The sequence below is a fragment of the Hakea prostrata genome, chromosome 9 (assembly GCF_041222555.1).
Source record: "Hakea prostrata isolate BN-2017 chromosome 9, UWA_Hpros_2, whole genome shotgun sequence".
Lineage (NCBI taxonomy): Eukaryota > Viridiplantae > Streptophyta > Magnoliopsida > Proteales > Proteaceae > Hakea > Hakea prostrata.
Window position 1 is genome coordinate 37,171,521 of NC_142608.1, and position 19,528 is coordinate 37,191,048.

Genomic DNA, 19,528 nt, shown 5'->3' on the forward strand with positions numbered 1-19,528 from the left:
GGAAAGGTCAAATGTAAACATGAGAGGACTTTAAACTGTGTACATATGTTTATGAGTCAAACTGTCAAAAAGGTTGTTTGTTTGTTCTTAAGAATGTTTAGTTTAACATTTTGTTTTAGTAATTATAAACAGGTTGATAAAGGAAGGAATTGTCACCTGCCCTAGTTAAATGTCCATAATGTGGGCCTCACCAAGCATGTGAAAACTGGGGTCGGAATGATCTAATTTGGGGTTTTAACGTATTAGTTTGATTCGATTTTGATAGTCTAGTTTTAGAATTGACACTTTTCTTTGGGTGAGTCTAGTTCCAATTTTTTTTTTGGTAAAGTCTAGTTTGATTTTGTTGGTGTGGAGAAATAATGCCTTAACCTCCCTAGTCCGCTCTTGATCCAAACCTCGTCCCTGAGATCAAAGAACAGATGAGAGTTGGCCGCCTCTGAGGACAGGAAGCCACCTCCAATGATTAAGTCAGTCCTTGAAGAAGAAACTGTGAATCACTCCTAGAAGAATAAATGTTCAAGGAGGATGCAGGAGCTTAATGGAGGAAATGTTCTTGGTGGAGTTAAGAAAGGGAGTAATGGCTGGTGATGCGTCCAAAATCTTCTTAGCCCTTAGATCACTTGAGAATGACCTGCAAAACAATCGTCAGATGTGGCCCGACCGTGGGAGTTGGGAGTCCACTTTCGATGGCTAAGTCAGTTAATGAACTGATCACAAAGGCTCTGACTAACTACAGAGCTAAAGTAAGAATACGATAACTAGGAATACGATTCAGATACCTTCTTTGTACGTAGGTTTTGACTTATATAGAGTTTACCTCTTAATCATGTTCGTTGAATTTGTATGTGCTTTCTTTCGGTGACCGTCTGATCTTGAAGGTTAGACCTATTAATTAGTGGGGTAATGGATAACCTCCCTTGGTTGCACGATCTTGATGCTAGGGCTTGGCAATTATTCGAGTTGGCACGATCGTCCGCTTCCGAGAGTTCTAATAACCATCTCTTTGACAAGTTATTCTTCTCGAGAATCTCGGACTCATGCTTGCTAGCTGATCATGTTTGGTTTCTTCTTGGACACGCCATCTTCGAACCTGGTTCGCTCGAACTTAAATCGGTTGGTTCATCCCCGATCGGGGTTGAGGATTGAACCAAGGACGGACTCGGTTCAACGATATTTTTTCCCGTATCAACTGGAGAGCCCCCCTCTTACCTGCGTAATCAACCACTATTTATAACAAACCTTTAGCCTTTGGGTGACCCCAAGCCATGAGTAGGTTTCTTGATAGAAAGGTGAACGGTGGAGATGGCTTCCAAAAATGACGTGCTGATGATGCGGCCAGCGAGGCTGCTCTTAGCTGTCGGAACGTCCTGTCAGCAGGAAACAATCCTATCATACCCTTTTGCTGATGTGACCGAAGTCCACAAAGAGGGGCCATCAAGTTGGTGTCTCCAGAGCTCGAGAGAGGCTTTGAGTGTGCGAAGTTCCTGCCATCCGTAGGGGATAATGGAGATCCTGGATGCATTTAATGCGAATCCGCCACGTGGAGCATTTCCGCCAAGTCCCATTCTAAAGGGAGGTTTTATCCTTTCGTACCTTCTCAGACAAGTGAGATTTCAGTTGGGCCTAGAAATGCCAATTGGGGTTGGTTCAAGAACCAGTTCTTTGGCCCATGAATGGCTGACAAATACGTCAATAATAGATTTTGATAGTCTAGTTTTAGAATTGACACTTTTCTTTGGGTGGGTCTACATCTTGGGTCGTGCTTCAGTGCTGCGCATTAAATGCGCAGCACGATGAAGCGCACGGTCGAGATCGAACGCTGCACATGCTGCGCAGCATGGAAGTCACACTACTAAATCTTCTACTCATCAGGTTACACTTTTTTCATATTTTTATGCTGTATATTTAAGGAGAAATTCATTCATCGGCGTAACTAGAGTGAAGACAGACGTTATTGGACCTTTTGAACGTACGATGGCAGGATGTAAGAGAAACACACAGGATAACTTACCATAAATCTAGTATTACTTGTCCGCTGCCCATATGGGCTTGTACATGACTCATGATTATGTTCCAAGGGTGATGAATTATGTCATGCGAATCAGAGACACTGAAAGTGACATAATGGTTTCGTAGTTATGGACCACCGTAATTTTCTAGACCTAGAGGGGACAGCAAAGTCTATAGACACGCCGTTTTTTCACCATTTATTAGGTGTCCCACAGGTAGAGATCCTATGTTACAAATAAGTCGTCCAATGGAACACGTGGAGGATGGCCCACCTTCATGCTCTGAAACGGGCCCAGTTCAACGGAACGGGGACCTTTCTGATTTTCTCGGTTGTCCCGTTCATCATTGTTTTCTCTGACATTAGAAAAGGGTTATGGGTTTTTTTCATGAATTAGAAAAAAAATAAAAAATGTTTAACCTCTGAAAGTAAGGAACTAAATGGGGTTTGGCCCGGTTCAGTCTCGATATCTCGAGGCTCCGTAGTAGATCTCCGTCACTTTCTCGTTCGTCTCTAGGAAGAAATCCTCGTGAAGTACATGAGAAAGTTGCAGAGGGACAAAGAGAGAGATCAGTCAAACAAAGAACCGAGCTTTGGATCACCACCGGGTCTGTTGCTTTCCTGTCAGGTGAGTTCGGTGACTATTCTTCACTTTTTTTTCTTTTTTTTTTCTTGTTGGATTATTATTATTGATACTATTGCTTTTAAATTGTTCATGAGATTCTTGTCTAGAATCTAGGTGTTTCAGCGTTTCCTCGCCTTTTGAATATGCAGAAATGGTGAAGCTTCTTAGGCTGTTGGTGAAGAAGGAAGCAGAGTGAGTGAGAGCAACCGAGTTCCAGATGGTTGCAACGACGCTTATAACCTTTTGTATGCTCTGTGAGTTTGAAAAATGAAGAGAGTGTTTCTGATGAATTCTGTTGAAGGGGGAAGAGAAAGGCTGTTGCAGAGATCTGTGTTGTTTCAGCTCTGCTCGAAGAGATAATCTATTTAGGAATGGCAGGGCAGCGGAAGAACAGGCGCTGAATTTTATGGTTTATGCGTCAAAGTTTCGTCAAGTTTCTTGTATTTGATTCGCCTTTTCAGGCGGATGATTTAGTTACATTTGTTGAGGAGTGCAGTTCTTGGATGCTATTGGTGCTTCGAGAGAAAAGGAGTAAAACGTGAAGGTTAAATTCTGTGTTCTACAGTGATCAACTTTTTGGAGTTATTGTTCGGGGAACTATGGTATCTGAACTTGCATTCTTCTTTTTATGTGTGTCCTCTCCAGTAATACTGTTTTCTTCAGTGTGTATATCGTAGTAGGCGTTCATCAGTATCCTTACGTAGAAACTTCACGAGCGGTATAGGACTTTCTTATTTCGCTGTATAATTTTTGATATGCTCTGATTGAGAAGTAGTCTGGTAACGGCGAAACGGAAAATGCTTGATTTTCTTTCATATGCCGTTCTGCCGCTGTCTCCATTTCTCCTGCGGCACCTGTTCCTATTCTGATCATGACCAGACCTGTTCGTAGTAGATATTTCAAAGATGAGAATGGTGCTATAAGTGATCATCTCCGCAATCATGTTCATTTGACAAATTGCATTCATTTGAGGAACCATATGCACCGGCAGAGCCCCATATTGACCGAAAGGTCACTTATGAAGGACTTGATTGTCCTTCAGAGGTCAAGGTCTCTCAGAGATCCTTCAACTAGTACCTCCTCATGGCACTCTCCTTCTATCACTGATTCATTGTCTAAGAAACGTGAAAAGGATGATACAATACAAGAAGGAAGAAGGTCTGTAAGGATTGAAAAACGTAGAAGGGAGGGAAGAAGGTTATCAGGAAGCTCCTTCCCTTTGGCAAGTGAACTGGTACCAAAGGCTACTGCTGTAGAAGTGAGCAGAGGCGACAAAGGAGGGATAGTTTGTGGTGATCGGAGGAACACAGGTAGAGTTAGAGATTCCAGAAGAATAAAAGATGAGAAAACAAGTCAGAAAAATAGGAGTGATTATGTGAGTGGCACTGAGGTTACTTTAGAAGACGCCTGCGACTCAGTCAGTGACTTGGTTTCAGGAAAGGCAGAACCAAATGCTAAAAGGAATTCACAGAAGGGGAAGGCTTGTAAAGATGTGCGGCTTAAGACCCTTTCAGAACAGCTGAATGATCTTCCAACGGACATTGTCGATTCTTCTCATCTTCATCAACATGGAAGACGTTTACAACAGGAGAGAACCACTGAGGAAGCAGAAGCAAGCAATCATGGCTACTGCAGTGGACTGCACCAGGTAAGAAGGCATCGGTCTTGTGGTGTGAGGAAAGCTCGGACTGCTTCTGATCCAAGAGATATTGGAGGTCATAATGAAATGTCTGTGGCTTCAAATTCATTAGCCCAGGGTTCACAACCTAAGTACTACATGGAGGGGGAAGAGGATGAGGTTTCTAACCTGGATGGCACACAGGCTCCAGGAAATGGGTGTGGCATTCCTTGGAATTGGTCTAGAATACACCACAGGGGTAAAACATTTCTGGACATTGCTGGAAGGAGTTTATCTTGTGGATTGTCTGACTCAAGGTTAAGGAAAGGGGGCTCCATTCCCCAAAGAAGAGATCTTTCAGATATGCCTGCAGCATCTGATCACTCAAGTTTATCTACCAAATCTGATGCAGAGGCAGTACCTTTACTAGTTGAGCCATCAGGATCTCAGGACAGCACTAACAATTCAGCTTGGCTGCGAGATTATTCAGGGGAGCTAGGAATTTTTGGGCATCACAGTATGAAGCATGAAGTAGATTCTGACCTTGCTTCTCAAGCAAGATCTGGTGGTCGTCCTAATTTTAGACGTCACCGCCATGTTAGACACCAAAGCTGGACACAGAAATACACGCCAAGAACATTTAAGGATCTTGTGGGACAGAACTTGGTAGTACAAGCTCTTTCAAATGCTGTTGCGAAAAGGAAAATTGGCTTGGTTTATGTCTTCTATGGTCCTCATGGCACTGGGAAAACTTCATGTGCTCGTGTATTTGCTAGAGCTCTCAATTGCCAATCTTCAGATCATCCCAAGCCTTGTGGTTTCTGCAATTCATGTATTGCACATGATTTGGGTAAGAGCCGAAATGTGAAGGAACTTGGTCCTATTGGAAATTTTGATTTTGAGAGCATCATGGATCTAATTGACAACATGATTATGTCCCAGCTGCTGTCACAATATAGAGTTTTCATTTTTGATGATTGTGATAATTTGCCACCTGATTCCTGGAATGCTATTTCAAAGGTCATTGATCGAGCACCCAGACGTGTTGTTTTTATCATTGTTAGTACAAGTCTCGACCATTTACCTCATATGGTCATATCTAGGTGTCAGAAGTTCTTTTTTCCAAAGCTGAAGGATGCAGATATCATCTATACTTTACAGTGGATTGCGACTCAAGAAGATTTAGAGATTGATAGGGATGCATTAAAAATTATTTCATCACGGTCAGATGGATCGTTAAGAGATGCGGAGATGATGCTAGAGCAATTGAGTTTGCTTGGGCAGATAATCACTGTTCCGTTAGTTCAAGAGCTTGTAAGTTCTTTTTCATTTAATTTCTAAACGTTATGGGTTGACTTCTCTTTCCTGGCATCCTTTTGTCTAATTACCATGAACATGGTTATGGAAGAAACAGATATAGTCCTGGGTTTATCAATAAATGCTTAGTAAGATGTTCTTCCACAAAAGGACCGCCACTTCTTTGATGTTGATGGATTTTTAATGTTCTCTTTCCCTTATAATTTTTATTTCTCTGTTTTTGATATGCTCTTTATTCATCTTTTTCCTATTGGAAGATTCAGTTTTCAGTTTTCACCCATCACCTTTATGGTGTTGGCATTCCTTTTATCCTGTTTGGCTGTTTCTGACCCTCATCCATGTAGCCTTGTTGCTGTTATGTTTCTTTTATTTTATTTTATCAAATTCTGCATGAGTGACTGCTATTAAAGTTATTTACATTTACATTTACATTCCCAAATTAAATAAGGTGGTCTGAGCTCTGTGAAACTTTTTTTTTTCTTCCCCTCACTGGCAGATGATTAAAGTTTTAGTGTGAAACTGTTTTGACGAACCTGGGTCTTGGTCCATGGACTTTCATTTTCTTGTTTATCGAATTAATGTTGTTAATGTTATCCTTTTAGATCCTGTGAACCTTTCAAAAGGTTATCGATTTATTGCAACTTCATGATACTTGAAGGTTTAATTAAAAAAAACAAAAAAAAAACCCTTATTGTGTTGATTCTTACATGAGAATCTGTTCCCAGCCCCTGCTGGTTGAAATGTGTTTTTATGACGAGAAACTGCTTAGAACTCATCAGACTTAATATTACAACTTTCTTCCAGGTTGGGTTGGTCTCTGATGAAAAATTGGTAGATCTACTTGATTTGGCATTATCAGCAGACACTGTTAACACTGTGAAAAACTTGAGAGAGATTATGGAAGCTGGTGTGGAGCCGTTAGCATTGATGTCACAGCTTGCTACAATAATAACTGACATTCTTGCTGGAAGCTATTTGTTCACCAAGGATAGGCTAAGGAGCAAGTTCTTCCGCCGATCAACATGTCAGTAAATTTATCTGGTCACCCTTACCTTCTCGGTAATTTTTTATGTGAATGCTTACTGTTGTCTACTCATCCCCTAAATTGGTAATTTTCTGGGTTGAGGAGTTGGCTGATATTTATACCCAGCAGAAGTTACTTGGAACATTTCTGTCTTGGTTACTCAGCAGCGGGGAAAATCTTCATTGACAAATGTATGATTGCACTTAAATCCGGGTGCAGTAATCATCTCAGACCCTGGTGGAGGGATATTTCTTTCTCTAGTACTCTGCAATTTCTCAAGGAAAACTAAAAGTATAGGCCATTGATCTGGAAACATGCCTTAAGAGCTCTGTCAGTACTGTAGTTACCAGCATTGGTTTGATAGGTTTTCTTGATCCCCCAAAATCTCATCCTGAACCATAAATTTGTCACTTCACGATCAAGGCTTGTCTATTCCAGTAAAATCATAGTGGGTGAAACTGATTGGACCTAAATTGCGTGGACAGGGAGGATTATTTTTTTTGTTTTTTTGTGGCTCCTAGTAAGCACATAAGAAGTAGCTCGAGCATACCATATCCTTCAATTGAAGAAAAACTTGTGTAACTAATGTGGATTCTTGTAAAGTGATAGGAAGTTGGGAAAACTATGAATGTCAAAAGGGATCCTAATCAAGGTTTAAAGTATCGATATCAAGTATCGTATCGGTCAGGTGATTTTAAGAGACGTATTGTCCTGTATCGAGTATTGTATCACTCTAGCTAATGTATTTTAGTGTAATTCATTGGAGAGACGGATCGATATGTATCGTATCGGTTGGGTCAAATATGGATATGTATCGGCTAATATCGCAAGGTATCGTGAGATACTTTAAACCTTGATCCTAATGTAGTACTGTATTTGATTGATCAAAACAGTAACCAAATAGGACATTTCACAGGGAATCAAGTTCAGATTTGATAGACTTAAGATGAAACAAAATTTAGATGTGAAAGAGGATTGAAACTAGAATGGTATTATAAGGATAATAGCATATAACGAAACGGGCTGAATAGATCTTCAAATAGGGGCAGAACTATAATGAAGAAAGTGACAATAACAATGTAACATGTAACACCCGGGTTTCACACCGCAAGGTGGATCGATTGGATCGAACACCAACCTATCTTGATCAAACACAAGGGTTCTCCAAAGAGGAGGAATGCTAGCAAGCAATTTGATTTCAATTCATGAGTTGTGTCTTCACCTCTTACACAAGTATCTTTATATATCATTCTAAAGAGACATGAACATTAATGGTAACATCCAACCACTAGCTAACATCACCTACCTATTAATAATTCAACTACTACCTACCTCTTTGACAAAGGAAAACTCTTTTGACAATGAGTTCTTTTATTTTCAAACCATAGCCCCTTTTATTGACTTTTCAAAATCTAGACTTGGGCTTAGGTCTAGACTATGAAGTTTAACATATGTGGGCTAACTTTAACCCACTAAAACAGTCCTAGCCCATGAAAGCCATGGGCTGATTTGGGTGATAGCTTTAGACCTTTGATGGACCTGATCCAATGGGCTTCTTCTTTCTCATATATGTCTTCAATTTTGCATCAGATCCACTGTTTAACATGTGTTGGAGTGAGCCTCATTGACTAGGATCTTGTTCTCTAAAGGCCTAAGTTGGAAAATGAGAACTTTGGCTTTTTGGCAAAAGGGGCCCCTAAACTATGTTAATGAATAATTTCCAAATACTTAAATTAGTTATTCTCTTTTTGTGGGGTTACATATATTATGGCTAGAAGACCAAAAATCTATTTATAACTCCTATCTGGGGGAACTTTTGTTTCTCTACATCATTAAATTTTTAAGTAGCATATAGAATGGAATTATGGAAATACAAATAGGTGCTATTCCAAATCCCAGAGTAGCATTGTTTTGTACAAACCCCTCATGCACACTTCATAACCCATGTCATTTTTTTTTGTCCTTCAGAGAAAGTATTTCTTATTTTTGTTCTGAAAAATAAGATAAGGCTGTGGGTATGATGTGCTCCAAAAGCCTTGACTGGCTTCTCATAATACTTTGCAAGTTGATATTTACATAACCAAAAGCAAACAGAAACATTGCAAATTGACAATCAGCTATGAAGAATGAGATTGGGTTCTCAAACTAAATAAAAACAAAGATTCTTGCTGTTTGGAGCTTCAACGTGCTGATTTCTCAATTTACCTAATCTTCAATAGACCCTCAAAATTACTCTCGTAATTTTCTTCAATTTCACTTCACCCAGTCGTCTCAATTACAATTGTGCTTTTCCTGATAGCTCTCATCCTTGTCTCCCTCCATCCTGTGCTGTAACTGTTGTATCTTACCCGAACATATAGCCTGGACACAACAGGGTTGGGACTGGGTTGAGGTTTGTCAACCCTGAGTAAGGGTTAGGGTGGGCCTGGGCTAAGCTAAAGGGTACCAAATCTTGGGCTAGGGTTGCAAAAACCTGACCCAGCCTGACCTTGTTTCATCCCTCAAGTTCATTAAGAGCTTCAATGTGCTGAGATTTAATGTAATAAGGACACATCTGAATTCTTTTTATATACAAAGAACGGTTAGGGTGGGCCTGGGCTATTCTAAAGGGTGCCAAGATTGGGCTAGGGTTTGCAAGAGCCTGACCCAACCTGACCTTCTTTCATTCCTGTAGTTCATTAAGCTAATATAAAGGACTCAAAGTAAAATTGAGTGCCTCCTTGGGGCCACTAACCCACACTTGTTGTTTGCAGTATGATTTAACTTATCAAAAAAGAAAAAAGAAAAAAAAGAGAGGCTATATCAGGCTCATCTGAGTCAGGTGTCCTCATTCAAGCTGTTGTACCACATTACTTATTTATAGTGTTTTATGCTTCAAAACAGTTTTCTAGTATATCCTATACATTTCCATATGCATCTTTCTTCTGTCTTGCTTCTCTCCAATATGATAAAATATATATGCCATGGTACATATGGGTCTAGTGCCCTTATTGCAAGCTATTGTGTCACTTTTCCTATTTACAGTGTTTTATGTTTCAAAACTGTTTTCTCATATATCCTCAACATGACAACATTTCCATACGCGTCATTATTTTCTTGCTTCTCTCCGATATAATACAATATGTCACTTAATATCACATTTCCAATCTATTACGTGATACCAATATTGTAGATTTTGCATGCTTTAATACCATGCTCACTACTGTTTCACCTTAGAAGCTTGAACTCTTAGGAAAGGTCAGCATGAATAATCCATATGGTATATGCTTATCAGTGGATGGCACTTGCTCATATCTGTGCAAATTATCCCTTATTTTCAACTTCTCCTTTTGTCCCATCTCTTTCTACATTCTGAAAACCATAGTTCAATAATTTTGCAACTGATTTGATTTGATTTTAGTTCTTCTAAAATGCTGTGTTTCCAATTGCTGCTTATGATCTATATTTCTTATTCTTCCAATATTAACTGATTTATTACATTGATGATCAGTATCCAAAGAAGACATGGAGAAACTGCGTCAAGCTTTAAAAACTCTTTCTGAAGCTGAGAAACAACTGAGAATGTCTAATGACAAACTAACATGGCTAACAGCTGCATTGCTTCAACTTGCTCCTGAACAGCAGTACATCTTGTCTTCTGGGGAAACTAGTTTTAATCATAGTCCATCGGTCCTAAATAATAATTGCCGGATAGATATAGCCGGGAAAAATAACATTCGTCATGCTGATATGCCTAACAATGGAAGGGGCTTATTGCCAAGTACTGGGATGCAACTCCAAAATGGAAATGCTGATGATGTTTTGGATGAGGGCAATATCAGCAGTAACGGTGTAGGAAGGAAAAAACAAGTTGAGATGCTTCCTCAGCAAACATCCTCAATACCTACTGATGTATCTAGAGCAAGTGGTGAGCAAACACTGGGTAAAGGCCACAAAGAAGAAATATGGTTGGCGGTTCTCGAGAAGGTTGAACCATATGCTCTCAGACGATTTATGCAACAAGAAGGGAAACTGATGTCAGTCAGTTTTGGAGCAGGTCAGTCTATGAATTATTATTTGCTCCTTAAATGATCAATAGCATCAGACAGATATATTTTTGAGATGCCTCTAGTTTTTTGTTGGGATATCATTTCAATTATTTCATTAATCTTCAAGCAAATGAGAGTCTCAAAAGGTCACACTTTAAAATAAAAACTAGCCAAAGAATCAGAAGCAAAGTTAGCTAAAATATCCATAGTTGATAGTGCTTTTTGGAACCAGCACAGCATCTATGTAGATTACAGTCTCTATGAATGATGAAACACACAATAGTCAAAGAGTTTGAATTGACATGACAACCCAAAAATTCCCATCATTACACACAAACAAATCCTAAAAGGGTTCTTATTCCACATCATGAGTTGGTGCAAGCATCATAGTAGTGGAAAAAGGCCATTATAAGTCTACCACTCTGATCTTGAAGGATGCCACCATCTCCACCCACACCTGGGTTACTCTTGCTAGCTTCTTCAGTGGTTGACTGAAGAAAAAAGAGGGCACCAGTAAACTATTAAAGGAACCTTTTGGCATTTAGTTAAGGACTTACCTGACAAAATTTGCAAGACTTGATCATCTTTCATTATGGCCTTTTACTGAAAGGGAAGCGGATTTGTCTAATCCAGGCCATAACTTTTTAAGTGATCGTTAATGCTGTATGTAAAATCTGGCTTACCCCTTGCTCCTGGAAATTTTCGGTAACATACAGTCCAATTTAAACTTTTTATCTTTTTGGTATTGCATAATTATGTATATATTTGTGTTACAACTATCTAATGTTGAAAGAACTTCCCATCCTGAAACACTTGTTTCCTTGGTGTTGGAAAAGCTAAATCTCTTATTTTACTCCACATTGACCTTATGCTTAGGAGAGGGAAGACATTGTTGCTCCCAGTGTTCTGTTTTAGTACACTGCAGTGGGTTTGGTGTGCCCCTTTCTTGAAATATACCTGCAGTTAACATCCAAGGTAGGAAAATTGTGTTTAATTAATCCACCTGGAGTCTAATGTTGCTGTTCCTAGAAGCTGTCAGGATTTAAACGTATTCTCTCTGGTATACTGGGTTGCCGACAATGTCATGAACTGTTCATTCGTTGGGTCATGTAGAGCACTAATTAGCTTTCTTACTCAGTGTCTGTTTGATAGCCAATTGATTGGAAAATTTGATTTATCAAAAAGAGCCAATCGTTGCTCTCAAGAACAACCTAGTTTCAGTCTCACTTCATCTGTGGCATCATCTGGCCGGTAATTGCCTAATAGAGATCACCGTTCATGTTAACTAGTATAGTTTATTTATAACTCTCAATTAGTTGAACTCATAACAGCAGCAGCAACAGATTCACATTATCCAAACAGATTCACATTATCCAAACTTAATGGGGTCAGCTACATGGATTTAACAAAATAAGATGTTGAAATCTGAAAAGAAGGAAATAACAGACGACTGATGGACAATAAGTAGAAAATTGGCAAGGGAAAGTAAGGAATGATCACAGCCCAATAAATCAGAAGACTTATAAATGGGTTCTGCTACTGGCATAGTTTGAAAACAATCTCGAAGGCCATTTGATGGTCCAAAAACTGAGGTGGACCTTGATCTCTCCAAGTTGGGGTGAATTTTGTTGTTGCAATCACAGCCAAATTTGTGTGAAAAACATAAAATTACACTAAACTTCTGAGATATTTAAGATTCCAATCTTGAGATATTACTGAGATTTGAACTCATATGCAATCTTGTATCAGTATTAGGTCAGCGGGAAAATCGAGATATTAAAGATCTTGGTGAGTTTTATACTCTGTTGGATTTGCCCTTACCCTCCAATAAGTTCTATCCAAGGTCATATTTGGTATTAAATCTAGCCACATGTCCATCCTCAACTTCTCCTATGGTCATTTCTGGCCTCCCCTAGCTATTTTCATCTTCATCAACCAGAATCATACCACTCCTTTTCCTTTTTTCGTTTTTCGTTTTGGATTGATAGACCCCAAGGAGGTTTGAACTCATGATCTTTTAATTATGGGTTGGTTTTGCCAAGAGCTACACTGTTAAGTTTTTGTATCATTTCTTTACTATCCTAGGCCTCTGCTGAATATGATAATAACAGAACCACCTTAAATGACTCATCCAGATTGATCAGAGCAACTCCCAATTCCACCCTGATACGTTTCAACCTTTACTTTATCCTTCCTAAGTTTCCCACACATTAATATTAACATCCTCATCTTTGCCATGAACAGCTTCTTATATAACACATCATAGCCAATTGTACCCAATCCTATAGAATTTTCCTTTAAGCTTTAAAGGCATAGGTCGGTCTCACAGCACTTTGGATGCACCTCTCTGTTTCATCCCTCCAACTTTAATTCTCTGTGAAACATCATCCAACATTTCACCTTCTTTGTATATTAACTTATATACCTGTTAATTAAGAGAAAGAAGACATCATCCGTGTGCTTCTCGTCTTATGTATACAACATTTGCTATTTAAGATATTGTTAGTGGAAATTTATTTTGGTTTCGAATTTTGATTTGCTATCATTTTTATATAATATCCTAAGCTGAGTCTCTTAACTTGACCAGGATCTCCAATTGTCTTACTTTTGTAGGTTTAAATGTCACTTTTCAGTTCCTACACTCTCAGATTTTAAAGATTTTTATTATCCAACTTTTTAATTGCTAGTTTACACCTACAGAAAGACTTTGCATTGACTGACTAATTTAGTTTTTCTGTCTTGCAGCTCCAACTGTACTGTTGATGTTCAGTTCGAAGCTGACAAAATCTAAAAAAGAAAGATTCAGGGGGGAGATTTTACAAGCTTTTGAATCTGTTTTAGGATCCCCTGTGACACTTGAAATCAGATGTGCTAGTACAGATTTTAAAGCAGGGACTCAAGTTCCTCTTCTAATGCCAGCTGCTGGGGAAGGTTCATCTCAAATGGCAACAGACAAGGAGATTATGAAAGCAGGAAATGATAGTAGTGTTAATATTGTTTCAAACGATAGCACTGTCAAAGCAGTTGGTCCTAGTCGAGCCAAGTCATTGCAATCTGGCTTACGTGAGATGGGAGAAAGCGAAATTGTTGAAGTAGCTGCTTCCCCTAAAGGGAATGAGTGCATTGAGCATGTAAAGAACAATGTACATTTGAATGAAGTAGGTGTGGAGAGTTTATGGATGGGTGAAGAAGCATTTTCTCATCAGAAATCGTTGGGTTCCTTACAGGAAAGAGGAAACAGAAAGATTGGAGCACAAGCTCAGAGTCAGAGCTTAGTGAAAAGAAAACTATCCCTTGCTCATGTAATCCAGCAGGCAGAAGGATGTACACAACGAAGTGAATGGTCAAGACGCAAGGCAATTTCTATTGCTGAAAAGCTTGAACAAGATAACCTGTACGTAGTGCAATTGGTCATTTCTTGCCTTGGTTACTTTTTCAATTTTGAGTTTGTTTTATTCCCAGATATGATAATAGACAGAAGATAGGGTTTAGTCAGGTCCACCCCAGCAAACATTGAAGTTTGAGTCATAAAATTTTAACAGGCAATGCCATTTCTTGCATCATTCCTTTGTTATCTGGACAGTGGAAGTCTGGAACCTAATGAAAATCAATTTGGCTGATGCATCTTATTACTATATCCAAAAGCTTGGTCTTTGCTTCTAGTGGAAAAGTTGCATTCTGATACAAAGGGAGTGCTGCCCCTAGAAACAAATTCCTTAATTCTGTAGCAGCGTTCTCTATATTCACGTTAGGGTATATTTGAGAGATGTGGGCTTGAATAGTTGACAGTGCCTTGCCAAAGTTGATTCCTAGTTTCATTGGAAAATTGGCAGGCTTTCTGATTTGTTAGAGCCAAGTAGTACTCACATGCTTCTTCTATTTTATTTTCTTTACAATCCCTTGTCATTTTATTATTATTATTATTATTTTTTAAAGTTATTACTATGTGGCAAGGATATAAACATGTGTTGGCGTGTCCAACTTGGGTATGAAGTATCTGATATTGTAACCTGAAATTCACTATATGGCTATTGAATCCTTGTGTATACAGAACTAGAATGTTTGTTTCTAGAAATCCTAAGGGTGGTATTATATTCTCTTCTGTTGGAAATCCCATAGTGGAACGATGGAACAATAGTCAATCTTCTCTTCATTGTTATAAGTGAAAGTTGATACACTATATATATACCTTCCCACTTAGTGGGCTCTGTTGCTTCCTTCTCCTTTGTCTCTTTCACAAAAATGTCGCAAACAATTCTTTTCTTCCCTTTTCTTTTCAAAGGAAAATGATGGAAAAAAATCTTTAAGTGTCTCCATGCGTTTCAGTCATCTGACATGCATTGACCTGGCCAAAAATGAGAAAGAGCTTTTGCTCTATCACACCACGACTCACTTGTTAGACTTAATATCTCTAGCTGGTAGGAGTTTGTTTTCAATTACTAATAGTAAGTACACATTTTTCTCAAATTTATGATGACAAACTTGTTGAAATGATTAATATCCAGTGTTACATCTCGTAGTTTATTACTCATCCATCTTAGTCTTCTTACTATGCCCGGCATTTTGCTCTGCAAAACATGTTGGTCTTTAAGCTATCCTATAGGATTTTTACTATAATTTTATGAACATGTAGATTCGGCAGCACTCCAGAAACACATTTCCTTCTCTGTGACATCCTTTCAAGTCCCTTTAGAATCACTTCTCCATTTCTTAGATTTACTTGTTTCATTTCTTTCTCCATCTTTGCTTGCTACATATTTGTGATCTCTCTCATACGACTGTAGAATATTTCTTCGCATACTTTAAAAGTTAAGTCTCCTTGTTTTCCTCTAAGCTGCTATGTTTTTAATTTGTTAAATTTTTGAAAGGGGATTGTTTTACGACTTTCTTTTACTGATCGCAGATGATGTTATGGAGTCATCATTTTGTTCAGAAAACTTTGATACATCTGTCTATCTGTCTGTCTGTCTGTCTGTCTGTCTGTCTATCTATCTATCTATCTATATATATTACTGTCAAATTGAATGAATGGAGGTAAATACATAGATTTTAGTGCCTGAAGGCTCATAGTTATAAATGATTACTTCTCTATAGTTTGCATTATACAAAACTTTCACCTTTCATTGAAATGGAAAAGTGTTTCATCATCTCTGATTTGGGTCTTATTTTCTGAATCTGCAGGAGAATGGAACCTAAATCAAGAAGCTTGCTTTGCTGGAAAACATCTGGCATAACTAGGAGGAAGGTAATGCTTCCACGACAGTCAAACATTTATCTTTCTGAATTATATTTACTAGTTTTGAACCATAAAATGTTCGAGAACTTCACTGAATTTCTGTTTCCTGTAGTGTTCTTTGTTATTATGAGTGAGGCTCAGTTAGTAGCAATATTTCTACCAAGAGGGGAAAAAAATTAAAAAAAATAGAAAGGCAGTATTAATGGTCTCAAGCATGGTGGGAGATCTCGCGAGATATCTCGGTTTTTTCATAAACCGAGATGAGATCAAGTGCGAGATCTGCGAAATGGGATATCTCACTTGAGATCTTGCCATATCTCGCCATATCTCGCTATATCTCGCCCCAAATCTCGCCATCAGCCAAAGTTTTACTTGCAACTACTCTTAGCACATCTACAACATCAAAGGAAGCTCAATCATCCTCTACTTGTCTTATGAACTTATGTGTTAATGACTTATATAGAATTTCTAACGATTGTATACTTTTATCATTCTATTCTAGAAAATCAAGATTGTAATACTCATATGAATGTTATCTTGATGACATTTAAGTTATTTGATGTATTTGATACTCTTGATTTTCATTTATATGTCTTAATGGTTTTATATTACATGTTATAACCTTGCATTCTCTAATCCTATAGCATTAATGGTTTTATATTACATGTTATATAACCTTGCATTCTCTAATCCTATAGCATTTCGATTTCACACTATGGGTAGACTTAGAAATCATACTTAGGGCTGTTTTCTCACAAATCCAAGGCCACTGGTGTATTCAAAAGGCCTTAAATAGGATAAATACCAAGTTTTAGCCCAATTGGGACCCTAAAACCCATCGAGATTGGCTACCAAGTTGACGCCCAAAAAATGGCATATCTCGACCGAGATCTCGAGATGGTCGAGATCTCGGTTTTTCATGGTAGCGAGATCTCGCTCGAGAGTGAGATCTCCTACCATGGTCTCAAGTCCCCAAAAAAGGAGTTTCATGTTATGAGCAACTAGTGAATGTTCAGATTAATCAAAGTGCTTATGCTTTACTTTTGCACTTGAAGGAGCTCGACATCCTTTGAAGAAAGAAAAAACTTCCTGCACACCGTGAAGGTGTTTTAGTGTTGGTTAGGTAGCATTAACAATGTCCACTGGACAGAAGCACAACTATCTCAACAGTACACAATATGTCAGAAGTGGGAAGGGTAAATAAAACAAGATCCGACAGGTTAATGGGGCTGATAATTGGACCAAATAGCCCTCTTGACATGACACTAGCACCCAAGGTTTAATTGTTTAAAGTGTTGGTATCAGGTAATTGGGTTGAGAGGGTGCTTTTAAGAGACACAGTGTTGTCTCGTATCATATTGTAGATATGTATCATACACTATAGGTATGCATGGATGTGGTTTGGATAGATATAGAAGCTCTGGAGCAAAAAAGTGTATTTCCATATGTACCTCATCTGTTTTTCAGAAAACCTACCTTGTCTGTAGATTTCCTTAAATATCTGACCTCAGCTTCTCGGATGATGCAAAGGATGTTGTAATACCACTCCTTGATTCATTTGTGAGTGTGAATTAGAAACTGTTAGGAACCCAATCACAGCAATGTTATCTCCCTCTTAGATTCATTTATAATTAGACCTTAGACTAGATTAGTTCAGTCCAGAGTAGAAAAAACAGCAAATACAGATTATAGCGTTAATGGAAACCAAGTGATGCCGCTCTGGCTATAAGGAGGCCATTACTCTCCTACAAGTCTCCTTGCCCAAACCCAATACAATTCTTTGATGTCTCCTTCTCTCTCCTTTCCCCCAAAGAGAAACAACCCAAACAGCTAGCTGCCTAACTGACTCCAGTGAGACCACGGAATGACAGAAAAAGTAATTTTCATCCATTGGTAGGCCCACTGCCCCTGTTTCGGTTCTTCCTGGTGTAGACTTGAGTGAGGGGCCTAACAATACCCCCCACCTTTGAGCTTCACCTTGTCCTCAAGGTGGAATGCTGGAAAATGAGAGTTGACTTCATCAAAATCCTCCCAAGTATTTTCAGAGGAGGGCAGTGAATGGTGATCTCCATTTGAGCAACATGCCAACACCTCCAGGTGACCCACAGGCGAGTACCGATAGTTCAGCAACTCCTCTGGTTCCAACTGTAGTTCCCAATCTTCGACGAGGCAAAAGGAAGGGGCTGTGGGTGGAGTTGACTCCCTACGACCTTCTTCAGCTGAGAAACATGGAATACAGGGTGTATTAGTCAAGTGGAGGGTAATTGGAGTTTGTAAACAACCTGGCCAACAGGCTCTAACACTGGAAATGGTTGGTGATATCAGTGGCTGAGTTTCTCATTGAGACGTTTAGCCAATATCCGATATCTATAGGGCTGGAGGTGTAGAAAAATTTCATTTCCCAATGAAAACTGGACATCGTGGCGGTGGATATCACTAATGGTGGGAGATCTCGCTCACGAGCGAGATCTCGCCACTAAGAAAAGGCGAGATCTCGACCGAGATGGTGAGATCTCGGTCGAGATCTACCAAAAAAGGGCGTAGTCTCGGTGGCCCATCTCGGTGGGTTTTAGGGCTTTGGTTGGGCTGAAAGTTGGTATTTAGCCTATTTAAGGCCTTTTGAACACATTGGTGGCCTTAGATTTGTGAGAAAATAACCCTAACTATGTTTCTTAAGTCGACCCTATGTGTAAACCGAAATTATGTGAAATGCAAGGTTAGAGACAACATGTAATGTAAAGATATCAAGTAATTCAAGTTAATGAGTTATCAACTATCAAGTATCAAATACAATAACATTACACATCAAGTATTCAAGTCAACAAGTGATCAAAGTTCAAACTATCAAAGTAATAAATTGTTAAATGTCTTCAAAATTTTACAACCATAAGAATTAAGAAGTTTTAGACTTTTAGACTTTTAGACATTTAGTAAGTCATAAATCATAATTCATAAGTTCACAAGACACAAGACTGACAAGATCACAAGAGACAAAAGTAACAAGATTAGAAGATTACAACTTACAACTTACAAGACTAAGACTAAGAGTATCACTCAACATTCTGCATCAATTGATTATGAACGGTGGCCACATATGACTCCCAAGTCAACCCATCACTGTAGTATGTCACATATCGGTTTATATGGAACTGATATGTCTCCATGTCAGAATACTGGAGGAATAACACTCTGGGATAACCGTCAATCGTGGGTGGGTGAAAGTGCCATTCTTGTTGTTGTTGTTGTTCATATTGTTGTTGAGTATGTGGGTAGGGGTTTCTAAACCACTCAGTTAACAACCCACCTTCACTCCCATATGTGTACTCTCCAGGTGCAGCGTCTTGAGAAATAGTATGACCTCCATAAGAAGAATACCCACAAATTTTCCTTATTTATTTTTCTGTTCTTGGAAAGCATTCTAATCTCTGTTTTGCAGCCAGTTGACAGAAGGTAATTAATTTTAGCCCTAAGTATTTCTCTTTATGTCTCTTCCTTTGCTGTAGTTTCACTGAAATAAATAAAAAAAAAAAATATTCCAAGGTCTTCTTGTATTGTTAAATTGCTAATTTCTCATTAGAAGTTTGATATTGACTAGGACAGTATTGTTCTCTTTAGACTTCTTGATTTGCTCGCATGCAATTTCGAGTTCCGGTGCTATGAACCCCCATCCCC

At 38.7% G+C, this 19,528-nt stretch overlaps 1 protein-coding gene across 6 annotated transcripts in view; it reads left to right on the forward strand.

The window, feature by feature from the left end:
- Positions 1-2,425: 2,425 nt before the first annotated feature.
- LOC149005188 (protein STICHEL-like 3) overlaps positions 2,426-19,528 on the forward strand; it is a 98,966-nt gene continuing 81,863 nt past the window's right edge. For 5 of the 6 annotated variants that reach the window (XM_089168797.1, XM_089168794.1, XM_089168796.1 and 2 more), the window contains exons 1-6: positions 2,426-2,636; positions 2,783-5,565; positions 6,373-6,592; positions 10,083-10,628; positions 13,366-14,014; positions 15,802-15,865. In XM_089168797.1, coding sequence (XP_089024923.1) covers positions 3,505-5,565; positions 6,373-6,592; positions 10,083-10,628; positions 13,366-14,014; positions 15,802-15,865 — 3,540 coding nt within the window. In that variant the 5' untranslated portion in view covers positions 2,426-2,636; positions 2,783-3,504. The remainder of the gene's footprint in view (positions 2,637-2,782; positions 5,566-6,372; positions 6,593-10,082; positions 10,629-13,365; positions 14,015-15,801; positions 15,866-19,528) is intronic. The other variant, XM_089168795.1, reaches the window with a different exon arrangement.